Source organism: Callionymus lyra, chromosome 1 (assembly GCF_982586985.1).
Source record: "Callionymus lyra chromosome 1, fCalLyr1.hap1.1, whole genome shotgun sequence".
Classification (NCBI taxonomy): Eukaryota; Metazoa; Chordata; class Actinopteri; order Syngnathiformes; family Callionymidae; genus Callionymus; species Callionymus lyra.
The window spans coordinates 42,694,598-42,708,946 of NC_141818.1; the positions used below are offsets into that span (position 1 = coordinate 42,694,598).

Genomic DNA, 14,349 nt, shown 5'->3' on the forward strand with positions numbered 1-14,349 from the left:
ATGCTGAAGCGAACATGGATTTCTCCTTTGACTCTTGTTGCTGTCAGATTTTGCGATTAATTTGCGATTAATTAATTATAATAAGAATAAAAACATGTTTTCAGGAAATATTTACAAGTTTTTTCTTCTGGACGACACTGCAGCGTCCGTGTCGTCGTTTGATTCCCGTCGATGTTTACGTTTAAGGTACAAAACGACACAAGTTGTTTCGCGAAGCTTCGCGATACACTGTTCTGGTGGTGGCAGATGGTCGCGCGAGTCTAAGGATGAAACGAGACAAAAGAGAACGAGTCGGGATTAAACGAAAAGGAAAAGACTAATGACGGAGAGAATTCCCCTCAGACTTTCTCTCCTGGTTCTCGGCCAGAACTTTGGGTCCCTCCCCCGTCCTCCCCCGTCCTCCCCCGTCCTCCTGAGAAGGCTCCCAGCCTCCCTCCTCCCTCTCTCTCTCCCTCCTCTGTCTCTCTCTCTCTCTCTTTCTCTCTTTCTCTCTGCTTTATAGAGGCAGCGTTGAGGTGTCGCTCACAGTCGAGACTGGATCGTATCCGAGCAGACGTCCTGCAGACCGTCATGGACTCTAAACTGCTGGTGCTGACGGCTCTTCTGGCCGCCGTGACCCACGTCCCCCCGACCGAGGGTGAGTCAGATGCTGACGGAACTTTTTTTTAAACCGTCGTCATTCCTTTTTGAGGAATTCAATTTCTTTTTTGAAGAAATGAACAAAAACAGATTGAGTTTTAAAAATGTATGTTTTTTATTAATTGATCCATGATCATCAATTATTTTGCTTTTTTATATAAAACAATTCGTAATTTTGTGTATTTTGAAGGAAACAAATAATTCAAGATTTAAAAAAGTTTGTAAGATAATAATAATAATGTGAATGAATACAAGTTAGAAAATAGTTTTTTTATATAAATAACTTTTATTTATGAGTTTAACTTTGATTTTAAATTATTATTAAGCTGCAAATATGTTGTTTCGTGTCGTTAAAATTGACTTTTTTCTCACATTTATTACACAACCTTGAAACTAAGAATCTTTTCTCCAACGTTCTCGGTTTGATTCCCTTTTTTTTCACTTTAAATAACAAATAACAAATACTGTCACTCATGAAATGTTTTTTCTTCAAACCTTTATTTAAATTTAGTTTGAAAATAAAAAACATGTTTTAGAAAAAGTTTAAATTCACATTTAAAATGAGAGAAATGGTCTGATTCATATTTTAAATAAAAGATATTAAAAACATAATAAAGTTATTTAATGCTTATGAAATTAAACCTGAGAAATTTGTCTAAAAATAGATGATTTTTTTTAAGATTAAACTCAAGTTTCTGTTGTCACGGCGACCCTGGTTCTCTGCTGCTCTTGAGCAAACTTTTCTTGATCTTCATCAAGTGTTTGTCTTTCTCTCTTTTTGCTTTCTTTTAATTAGTTTGTAATGAGGGCTGGTGGTGGCGCTCACGCTCCCTCACAGCGTTAGCATGAGAAGAGACGCCCGGGCGGGTGAGAACCATTAGCCTGATATCAGCCATTTGTGACCCGACATTTGGTGCTGGATTAAAAAAAAAGAAAGAAGATTCTTATCTCGACACCGGGATGTGACGGCGGGAAAAGAACAAATATTGAAATCACTTCTGACTCTTTAAAAGTGACTCTTGAACTTTGAGCGACAGATGAAGAATCTCTTCATTAAGATGATTCAAGGTTTCTTCAGGCGCCGCTCGACGCTCAGTATTTACGCTCCATCATCGTAACTGCACCAGCGTCTCCTCTCGTACCGAGCGTCTCCTCTCGTACCGAGCGTCTCCTCTCGTACCGAGCGTCTCCTCTCGTACCGAGCGTCTCCTCTCGTACCGAGCGTCTCCTCTCGTACCGAGCGTCTCCTCTCGTACCGAGCGTCTCCTCTCGTACCGAGCGTCTCCTCTCGTACCGAGCGTCTCCTCTCGTACCGAGCGTCTCCTCTCGTACCGAGCTCGCCCGGACAACCAGGCCGAGCTGCGTCTGAAGAATGTACTCGAGGCGACTTTAATCCAAGAGAATAGAAACGTCGAGTCGAGGCTGTCGTCGTGTTTTAATCTCCTTTTAATGACTTTGTTCAAACTGGTTTCTGAGGCCGAAAAAAAAAGTCGAGAACATTTTCTTTTCAGAAACAGAGTCGATTCATTTAACAGAACTTCGTTTGAAGTATTTCATTCATATTTAACATCAAACAATTGATGAGTTAATATTTTTTAATCAAATTAATCTATTTTATTTTATTCTGTGAAATCCGACCTTTTAGTTTTGGTCTCGTGAGGCTGAAAATTGTTTTGTGTAACTTTTATATTGAACACAGTTGACACGTGTTAACTATCAAATTTCTGCGATTAATTGCGATTAATTAACTACACTCATAACGAGTTATTTTTTTCATTTTAATTGATTTGATCAAATCTTCCATCTCGGTGGCATTGACCAGATGTTTGTGTTGGTCTTGTGACGTCACAGTTAGTGTCTTATAATTTGTGTTTCTTTTTTCGGGAGTCGTCTTTTTGTCAAAATCTCTGCTTTTTTGTGTGTGTGTCGAGCTTCTGGAGTTGTCGGTGTGAAAACGATGCTCAGTGACTTGTTTAGGCGGACATCGATTGTTCCGTTGAATCATTTACTTTTAACTATTGCTGTCAGATTTTGCGATTAATTTGCGATTAATTAACTACAACCATAACTAGTGCTTTATCATTTTAATCGAATTAATCAAATGTGTGATTTCTGTTTAAATTTTTAAAAATCAGTTGCTGAAGCGAACGTGGATTTGTCCGTTGAATCTTGTACTTTTAACTATTGCCGTCAGATTTTGCGATTAATTTGCGATTAATTAACTACAACCAACAATCATTTTAATCAAATCGATCAAATGTGTGATTTCTGTTTACATTTTTAAATATCCGATGCTGAAGCGAACATAGATTTGTCCTTTGAATCTTGTTGCTGTCAGATTTTGCGATTAATTTGCGATTAATTAATTATAATTAGAATAAAAACATTTTTTCAGGAAATATTTACAGGTTTTTTCGAAAAAATCAATTGGTCTGTTGAATCAAATACTTTTAACTATTGCTGTCAAAATTCACGATTAATTTGCTATTAATTAACTACAACCATAACTAGAGCTTTATCATTTTAATCAAATGAATCAAATTTAAATATCAGATGCTGAAGCGAACATTCATTGGTCCGTTGAATCATGTACTTTTAACTATTGTTTCAGATTTTTTTCGATTCATTTGAGATCAATTAATTATAATTTGTGCATCACATTCTTTAAATTTTAATCTCTGAATTGTTTTGTTCTGCTTTTTTGTGTGTCGACCTCGTGGAGTTGTCGAAAACAATGGTCTGAAGTGGAGATTGATTTGTGTGTTGGATATTTCAATACTTGATTAAAAACAAATAATAATTATGTTTTAATATACAACAGCTGACGCTCGTTTTTTTTCTTCTAAAAGAAACATATATAGCCCTGCTGGTCAAAGTAAAGATTGCAGCACTTGGGTCTTAAATACAACAGAACTGCTTGATAAATTACTTTATTACACTTTAAAAATATATATATATATATATAAAAAAAAATCAATCTTTACATTTGAAACTCTACTTTTTTTACAATTAAAAAAAGTTTCAGTCTAGATTAAAATAGATTAATTTGATGAATTAATGCCATAATAATCAATGATTTTTTAAATGTTCGCACTAATATCAACAGAAACTGAAGTCCGAACGAGCTGAACTCGTGATGATCTTGATGTTTGTGTTGCAGGTAAACCCATCAGTCTGGTCGAGCGCTGCTGGTGTCGCTCGACGCTCAACACGGTTCCTCAGCGATCCATCAAAGAGCTCAAGTTCCTGCACACGCCCAACTGTCCCTTCCAAGTCATGTGAGTAACTTAACTACACGTTAACTACACGTTAACCACACGTTAACCACACGTTAACCACACGTTAACCACACCTGGAATCACCCGCACAAACCTCACGACACAAAGAAACGTGTTTTTCATTCTTCGTCAAGAATCAAACGCAGCTGCAGAAAAAAATTTGTGGCGAAGCAACGATTTGATGAAAATTGTTCTCCAGATTCCATGTTGTTCTTGGACATGTTGGTTTCAACACTTCAGAGAAAACTTAACTTAACGTTCTCCTGCTGCCTCGCTTTTGATCCAAAGTATCTTCTCGTGGTGTTTCCAACATCTGTGGCTTTCTTTTCCATTAAAATATCACGAAAACAAAAGTGTAAACAGTCGTTTTAAGGATTTTAAACGAAGCTCTTGGTTTTTATTTATATTCGGTCCAACGGAGGGAGATGATGCGATGATTGACAGGATGACGTCATGGTTTTGAACGGGAAGTGATAAATACGTTTGTTTTGTCTCCGATATAAACGTGGCTGGTCTGGAACATATGATCCCGATCACCTGGTTTATTTGTTCACTGTAGGGAGTGTGTGTGTGTGTGTGTGGGGGGGGGGGGTCGGGGGTCGGGGGTGATTGATGGACAGATCAGGAGGTCAAGAAAAGGGTTCAAACTAGAAGAGAGAAGAAGTCGTTGATCCAGGAGAGAGAAGCTGAGATATCTCAGTCCAGATGAAAGAACGGCAGTAACACTATCCCCCCGTCACCCCCCCCCATCAGACACCCCCATCAACCCCCTCCATCAGACCCCCCCATCCACCCCCCCATCAACCCCCCCGTCACCCCGTCATGCTGTTGCTCTTCCCTTGCTGTGAAGTCATTACTACCTGCTGCTTGTGGAACTCTTAAATTCCACGAGTCAATTAGGATCCTGCAGACAGATGCGCAGGATGAAGGGGCGACACTTCAAAACAAGAGCCTCAATAAAGATAACGGGGACCCGGAGGGAGAGCAAACGAAATAAAGGCTTGATTTTTTTTGGGGTGTATTCTGGGGGGGTGTGTGTGACGGACACGGAGAGCGCCCGGAGGTGCGACGGCTCTAAGTTGTTAACTCTCACACGTGACCTTTTGCCACGGAGGCGCCAGATACTCATGTTCGGACCTCACAGGCTGACGCTGCTCTGGAGGATCTTGTAAATATTTGGCCCGACTGTCCGTCATCAACGACCACATCGTCCGAGACGTGTGGAACTTAGGGTCAGTCACGTGATCGTCTGCCCGTCACGCGATTGGCCGAGAGATCCGTCGAGCAGCTCGGTGATGTTTGTCGACATTTTAAATTGAATTTAAAAGGCTTTGAATAAATACATGTGGAACTAAGAACATTTATTTTCGTTTTTTTAGAATAAATATATTAAAATCTATGTGCAAATTAAAAAAAATTAAAAAACCGAAAATATTGCATTAAAAAAATGTCATTATTGAAAAAAATAATTTGACATTTAATTGACATAATTAACACAAAACAAATGTAATATTTCAATGTACTTATTATTTTATTTAATTATTCGATAAAAACGAATTTAAATTTTCAATGAACAAATTCTTTTTTCAGTTATTAAATAAACGTCTTTGAATCTTTCAATGTACAAATGATTTTATTTACTTATTTAACAAAGAAAATGTAATCTTTCAATGTAATTATTATTTAATTTAATTATTCAATAAAAACATAATTTAACCTTTGAATTAACAAATTATTTTATTTAATCATTTAATTAAAACTAATTCAACTTTTCAATTAACAAATTATTTTACTTAATTATTCAATAAAAACTAATTTGACCTTTAAATTAACAAATTATTTAATTTAATCATTTAATACAAACTCATTTAACTTTTCAATGAACACATTATTTTATTTAAATATTCAATAAAAACGAATTTAACTTTTCAATTTGGTTATTATAGAAATCAATTATTCAACGTAAAATCAAATGCTTGAAAAAAATCAACAAAACCTAAATAAAGAACTTAAAAGTTTCCACCTTTAAATGTTAAATTCCAACATTCAAATCATAGCACTGATATATTCCATAAACAGTCGATGAAAAAAACGTCAGAAATGGTTTAAACTCAACAACGAACAAATGGTTAAATTACAAATAACCATCTGGATCTATAAATCTGTCAAAGGTTTCTTTGTGCAACTCTTCTTTGCCTACTGTGTGTTCGGTAACTCTGCTGCCACCTGTTGTCCGGTCCAGCTCAGTGTTTCAATTATATAATTCTAATGTAAACCCCTAAAAAAACATTTTAGGGGTGTCAAACATACGAACCGTGGGCCGAATCAGTCCTGCAAACAGCATCAATACGGCTCGAGAGATGATTTTGGACAAAAAAATATTTTTCTTCTTTTTTTGACTAACTTTTTTTCCACTGGACGACGCCATAGAAATTCTGTTTATATCATATTCACTTCCTTTTTTTAATGAAAATTATTTAATAAAAATTCTGAGTTTACAATTGTAGACTCTTGGGAGGTCGACAGCCTCGTCATCCAGCACAGACTCGGAGTAGAGCAGCTGCTTGTGTTTAATTTCAATTGGTTTGGTTTGTATTTTTTCCAGATATTAAAATAATATATTCAAGATGTTCCCGAACTTTCTTGTTCAGTCGGAACTGTGAGACATCAGGGAGTAAAAGGACGGAAAAGATTTATTTTTAAATTAATGTTTGACAAGTATAGACTAGGATTTAAGGAACATCATTGAAACGTTGAGACCAGCAGGAAAAAAAGAAACACATGTCCAGAGAAAGACAAACGTCTGCAGAGAAGGAAGTATTTTGTTTCATTAAAAACTCATCAACACAGAGTCAGAAAGATTAAAGCTCAGCTTCATCACTTTTTTTCTTTCTTTCCAAGAAGCGCAGCTTTGACGCTTCCCAGCCGTCGACGTGACACTTTGTTATGTTCACTGATCCTCCACTAGTGCTCCGGGATTTATGTGTGATCGTGTTCTCACCCTTTCTATCTCCTGACTTCTGACTTGAGTGGACGATGTGTTCAGGGTCAGAACCGATAATAAGTCATGAGTATGTTTTCTCCACATAAACAGAATTATTTTGGTGCGTTCATCACTGTTGGAATAACTATGGTGCGTTCAATACTGTTGGAATTACTATGGTGCGTTCAATACTGTTGGAATTACTATGGTGCGTTCAATACTGTTGGAATAACTATGGTGCGTTCATTACTGTTGGAATTATTATGGTGCGTTCAATACTGTTGGAATTACTATGGTGCGTTCAATACTGTTGGAATTACTATAGTGTGTTCAATACTGTTGGAATTATTATGGCGCGTTCAATGCTGTTGGAATTACTATAGTGTGTTCAATACTGTTGGAATTATTATGGCACGTTCGATACTGTTGGAATTACTATGGTGCATTCAATACTGTTGGAATTATTATGGTGCGTTCGATACTGTTGGAATTACTATGGTGCGTTCAATACTGTTGGAATTATTATGGTGCGTTCGATACTGTTGGAATTACTATGGTGCGTTCAATACTGTTGGAATTACTATGGTGCGTTCAATACTGTTGGAATAACTATGGTGCGTTCATCACTGTTGGAATAACTATGGTGCGTTCATTACTGTTGGAATTATTATGGTGCGTTCAATACTGTTGGAATTACTATGGTGTGTTCAATGCTGTTGGAATTACTATAGTGTGTTCAATACTGTTGGAATTATTATGGCGCGTTCGATACTGTTGGAATTACTATGGTGCGTTCAATACTGTTGGAATTATTATGGTGCGTTCGATACTGTTGGAATTACTATGGTGCGTTCAATACTGTTGGAATTATTATGGTGCGTTCGATACTGTTGGAATTATTATGGTGCGTTCGATACTGTTGTAATTACTATGGTGCGTTCAATACTGTTGGAATTACTATGGTGCGTTCAATACTGTTGGAATTACTATGGTGCGTTCAATACTGTTGGAATTACTACGGTGAGTTCAATACTGTTGGAATTACTATGGTGCGTTCAATACTGTTGGAATTACTATGGTGCGTTCAATACTGTTGGAATTACTATGGTGCGTTCATTACTGTCGGAATTATTATGGTGAGTTCAATACTGTTGGAATTACTATGGTGCGTTCAATACTGTTGGAATTACTACAGTGAGTTCAATACTGTTGGAATTACTATGGTGCGTTCAATACTGTTGGAATTACTATGGTGCGTTCAATATTGTTGGAATTACTATGGTGCGTTCATTACTGTCGGAATTATTATGGTGCGTTCAATACTGTTGGAATTACTATGGTGCGTTCAATACTGTTGGAATTACTACGGTGAGTTCAATACTGTTGGAATTACTATGGTGCGTTCAATACTGTTGGAATTACTACGGTGCGTTCAATACTGTTGGAATTACTACGGTGAGTTCAATACTGTTGGAATTACTATGGTGCGTTCAATACTGTTGGAATTATTATGGTGCGTTCGATACTGTTGGAATTACTATGGTGCGTTCAATACTGTTGGAATTACTATGGTGCGTTCAATACTGTTGGAATTACTACGGTGCGTTCAATACTGTTGGAATTACTACGGTGAGTTCAATACTGTTGGAATTGCTATGGTGCGTTCAATACTGTTGGAATTACTATGGTGCGTTCAATACTGTCGGAATTACTATGGTGAGTTCAATACTGTTGGAATTACTGTTTTAATTACTATGGTGCGTTCAAGACTGTTGGAATTATTATGGTCACTCATGTTCTTCTCCACAGACGTGATGTTCACTCATGTTCTTCTCCACAGACGTGATGTTCACTCATGTTCTTCTCCACAGACATGATGTTCACTCATGTTGTTCTCCACAGACGTGATGTTCACTCATGTTCTTCTCCACAGACGTGATGTTCACTCATGTTCTTCTCCACAGACGTGATGTTCACTCATGTTCTTCTCCACAGACGTGATGTTCACTCATGTTCTTCTCCACAGACATGATGTTCACTCATGTTCTTCTCCACAGACATGATGTTCACTCATGTTCTTCTCCACAGACGTGATGTTCACTCATGTTCTTCTCCACAGACATGATGTTCACTCATGTTCTTCTCCACAGACGTGATGTTCACTCATGTTCTTCTCCACAGACGTGATGTTCACTTACGTTCTTCTCCACAGACGTGATGTTCACTCATGTTCTTCTCCACAGAGCCAAACTGAAGAGCAACAGAGAAGTTTGCATCAACCCTGAGACCAAGTGGCTGCAGCAGTATCTGAAGAAGGCCATCAACAAGTACGTGAAAGAAACTTCTCCTCTTACGTTTCTCAAAACCTCTTTGACACCAACTTTTAACGGCATTTTATAATGTAGACTTGAGCTCAGAGGTTGATTTGCCTGTAATAAAATAATACTTGAGCAGTTAAAAAGTACACATGAAACTCTGGTTTCCTCCCACTGTCCAAAAACATCTCTGTGTTCTTTGATGATTTAAATTGTACTTTTTCTAAAAAGTTACCAGGAAGAAAACAAAATAGCCGCCAAAAAATTTTGCCAGATAGAGAGAATTCTATTAAAACGAATAAAAAAAGAATTGAGCCTATGACTCGAACTGATCAAAACAAAGTTTGGCCCCTTGTGTGATTGAATTTGACCCCAGTTGTCGGCAAAAACATGGAGGATATGACACTATTCTGCCACCAGATGGAGCCAAAAACACTATGTGAGAACAACGGTTTGAGTCTTTTATTCCTTTTTATTTTCTATTCTAAAAATACCACAAAAAAATTAACATATTGTCTCTGGAATAAAATTGATAATATCTAAATGTTTGTTTTACACAAATACATTTGGATCCCTGTGAAAAAAATTAGGAATGACCTTGAAAAGGATTTTAGATAATGTTGGATTCATGTTATAATATGTTGGATTCATGTTATGATATATCGTTAATAAAGAGTTAAAGTTTGACAGTTTTTCTAGTAAAGAAGCTCAAAAATAAACACAAATGTATTTGTGATGAAAAACCGTTTTTGATGAAAGTTTCAAGGTCAACGAAGCTTCAGTCGCAGACTGTTGTTAAAGTGCTCGTGAAATCAAGTCTGGCTCTGATTATGAACATGAAGCACAACATGGTCTTTGTTCACGGAGCTGCTGTGAGACCCTTGAGTTTTTGAAGCTGTTGATGAAGAAGAAGATCTGGACGAGTTTGAAGCTGCAGAGAAGCTTGTGTCAGTGTGAGAACAGACCAGTGTGTGTGTGTGTGTGTGTGTGTGTGTCTGTGTTTGTGTGTATGTCAGTGTAACAGCGTGCGCGTGTGAGAACAGACCAGTGTCAGTGTGAGTATGTGTGTGTGTGTGCGTGTGTGTGTGCGTGTGTGTGTGTGTGAGCGTGAATTTGTGGGTGTTGGTGTGTGTGTGTGTTTCTGTGTGTGAGTACGTGTGTGTCAGTGTGAGTGTGTGTCAGTGTGAGCCAGTGTGTGTGTGGCTGTGTCTTTCTGTGTGTGTTTTCAGTGTGTGTTTGAATGTGTGGGTGTTTGTGTGTGTCTGTGTGTGCGTGTATGTGTGTGTGAGTCAGTGTGAGTGTGTCAGTGTGAATCAGTGAGTGTGTGTCTGTGTGAGTCAGTGAGTGTGTGTGTCTGTGTGTGTTCAGTATGTGTGGATGTGTGGTCAGTATGTGTGTGGTCAGTATGTGTGTATCTGTGGTCAGTATGTGTGTATCTGTGGTCAGTATGTGTATCTGTGGTCAGTATGTGTGTATCTGTGGTCAGTGTGTGTGTATCTGTGGTCAGTATGTGTGTATCTGTGGTCAGTGTGTGTATCTGTGGTCAGTATGTGTGTATCTGTGGTCAGTGTGTGTGTATCTGTGGTCAGTATGTGTGTATCTGTGGTCAGTGTGTGTGTATCTGTGGTCAGTATGTGTGTATCTGTGGTCAGTGTGTGTATCTGTGGTCAGTATGTGTGTATCTGTGGTCAGTGTGTGTGTGTCTGTGGTCAGTATGTGTGTATCTGTGGTCAGTGTGTGTATCTGTGGTCATTGTGTGTGTATCTGTGGTCAGTATGTGTGTATCTGTGGTCAGTGTGTGTGTATCTGTGGTCAGTATGTGTGTATCTGTGGTCAGTATGTGTGTATCTGTGGTCAGTATGTGTGTGTTCATGATTAGACGCAAGTAGAAACATTTATGCAGATTCAACTTTTAACACAAACTTAGAAACACAAGAAAAAAAAATCTTGATCTAAAAATGAACATTTTCAAAACAACAACAAAGTAATTAAAGCTCATTTTGTTGTTGGTGTTCATTTTAATTTTAATATTCATTCTTGATGTAACTTTGCTGAGGAGCACTTGTGTGTTGATGAGTTCACTGAGAGGGAGCCAGACTTGCGTCAATGTAGAAAACAGTCAATAAAGGTTATTTCAAAGTCAGGGTGAAAAAGCCGAAATGACAACAATATCAAAAACCTCATCATCACATGCCATTCGTTGAAGGTCACGGACGCCAACGAGGTGAGACTCGGGCGTCGCCCGTCACCGAGCTCGACTCCATCGCTTCGATTTCCCAGCATGCCGATCAGCGAGTGTCTGTGATGTCATCGTGTCAACACGCTTGTCTCCTTGTTCCAGTGTGAAGAAGTCCAGGAGACGCGCCAACAAGAAGGACTGAGCGGCACCTTCACCTCCTGCAGGCCCTCGACCTCCCGATCACTGCTATGGATGTATGTAGAACACGCTGTACCTCACCGGGCCGCTCGCAGAACCAGCACTTCCTCCCGCAATTTCGGATCCCAAGCTCCTCCCCTCACGGCCGCAGGTTCCCCCCACTAGAGGGCGCTCGAGCAGATTATATTCTGGGATGTTTTATGTGACGTCACATGTTGTTGTTGTTGTTACCTCAAGATTTATTTTGTCGTCACGGAAGTCAATGTTGGGACTTTGAAGGTTAGTTACTAAAACAGGATCAAAAATTTAAAGTTATATTTCTAGTTTTTCTATTTTTTTTCAATGCGTGAACAAATTCAGTGTAAAATTCAACTTGAAAATTTCAATGCCATAAAATATTCAGTGACATCAGGGATCGATTGCTTTTCCTGCTTCACCCCCGATTCTTTTTTTACAGCGAATTTCTTACACTGGATTCATTTACGTTGAATTATTTACATATTTTTTTTCACGTTGAATTGTTAAACGCTGAATATTTTTTTACGCATTAAATTTGAAACTGAACGTGTTCACGCGTCGAAAAAATTCGGTCTGATTTTGATGCTTCAAAGATTCAGTGAGAAGTTCAAAGGTCACGCATTCACTTCCGTCGTACGTCGGCAGAAGTTATTTAATCATTTTTTTAAAAAAATATTAACGTGTGATGGATGTTGAAGTTAAGTTTGTATTAAAGGAAAAATACTCACAGAAGACGTGGATTTTTGAGAGGAAGTCAAGACACGTTTGTTTGTTAGCATCACTAGCATCGTAGCAGAAAAACAAAATTGTTGTTTCGCGTTCAAACACGAGCAGCTTTTGTTGCAACAGCGTATTAGTTCGATCGAGATAATGCGTTTTATTCTATACTTTGAAATGTTTACGATCAAAACGACAAATTCAAGGTATTTTTACCGGCGACATCAAGTGTCACACGAAGGTAACTGCAATGTCGCAACATTTCTGCGATCTTATGATGCGTTAATGCCAAATACTGGATGTGCCTTTTTCGCAAGAAGAACATTTTTATTTTGTTACTTTCCTGAAAACTTAAAAAGTAAACAAATCACACCAAAATGTTACATTTTGTTGCTTTAATAAGAGTCAAATTAAATAAGTCGCGTTAAAAAAGGTAATTTTTACATTTTCTTCAGCAGCTTTTGTCGTAAATATTAAAACCGCAAACCAACCTGATCAAGAAAATTTAAAAGTTTAAAAAATGTTTACTAGTGAAGTGACAAGATTCAAAAATTGTCTTTTGCGACAAAGAAAAACGTAAATACAATTTTTCGTGAAATGTCTGATGCGCCAGTGTCAAATACTGGATGTGCCTTTGTTTGCAAAAAAAAGGTTCTTGTTGCGTAATTTTTTTTTCTGCTTAACCTTTTTGTAAACTTTAAAAAATCTGGAAAAATCTAATAAATCACGTCAAGATGTTACAGCTTTAAAACGTTGCAACGGTAAATTAGGCTGATCAAGAAAATTGTTAAGCTTAAATCTTAAGCATTAAAAATAAGCATCAAAGAAAATCATAACAAAATAGGAAAAAAGGCGTTTTTTCGTTTTTAACCTTAACTTAAAGTCAGTAAATCAAGTCCAAATGTTACGTGTTGTTGCTTTAAGACACGTCGAGTTGAATTAATGGAAACATTTACAAAATTGTCAATAAACACGAGAATAATTTTAATTAATTTGGATAAATAATCTAAAACTCCTGTTGTTTCTCAATGTCTTAATTATTAAAAAAAAACATTACGTCTTAAGATTTGCTTAAATAAATCAAATAATCACTTTTAAATAAAATGTATTTTTACACTAATAATAGTTTTAAAATGAAGTGTTTAACTAAACCCTTTAAATAAAGTTATCTTTATCGACTCTAATATGCTGTTGTGGGTGAAGAAGGACGAGGATCGACTTCTTGCTAGAAATCAAGGAAATAAACGAAGCAGCTGAAATGTTCCGAGGATTCGTCTGTGAGGACATTTGTTTGTTGTGTCTTTTATATAAATCTATATTTGAGCCACTTTATTACTTCTAAATGTGTTTTTTTATATATTTTTCTACGGTGCATCATCTTACTAATAACTTACTGTAGCTACTAAATGAAGATTTTGTTCATATAAAGACTTTTGTTACAAGAATAAACTCTTATTGATCAAAAGTTGAACGAGTGATTTTTTCCTCCCACGAGTCTCTCGTCTTGATCCGAAGCAGAACCGAGTCGCATGTGTTTCTGATCCGAGGATTTATCTTCAGGTGTCGTCGGACACGACAGAACGACTCGCTGGAGATGATGATCCGCTCGATCCTCAGAACTTCACATGTGATTCAATCTGTAGATTCTTTTTCTGGACATGAAGTCGAGAACAGATGTTTCACTCGTATCGTCCCATGATATCGTGTTTGACAAATATTCAGGATGTTATCGTTTCTCTCTCAGTCTTGTTGAAGATTTAAAGCTGTTAGTCTGGGTTTCTGGCATGTTTTAGCTCATGTTCTTAGCTACACGTTTCTGGTTAATTTTCTTAGCTACAAGTTTCTAGCTCATGTTCTTAGCTACAAGTTTTAGCTAATTTTCTTTGCTACGAGTTTCTGGCTAATTTTCTTAGCTACAAGTTTCTAGCTCATTTTCTTCGCTACAAGTTTCTAGCTAATTTAAATTGCTACAGGTTTCAAGCACATTTTCTCAGCTACAAGTTTCAAGCACATTTTCTTAGC

The 14,349-nt window shown here is 37.4% G+C and overlaps 1 protein-coding gene across 1 annotated transcript; it reads left to right on the forward strand.

The window, feature by feature from the left end:
* The first annotated feature begins 497 nt into the window (after positions 1-497).
* Positions 498-13,948, forward strand: cxcl12b (chemokine (C-X-C motif) ligand 12b (stromal cell-derived factor 1)). The gene is made up of 4 exons (XM_087808335.1): positions 498-637; positions 3,800-3,917; positions 9,144-9,227; positions 11,557-13,948. Exons 1-4 carry the CDS (start codon positions 571-573, stop codon positions 11,594-11,596), a joined length of 309 nt encoding a protein of 102 aa, XP_087664461.1. The 5' UTR covers positions 498-570; the 3' UTR covers positions 11,597-13,948.
* The last annotated feature ends 401 nt before the right edge of the window (positions 13,949-14,349 follow it).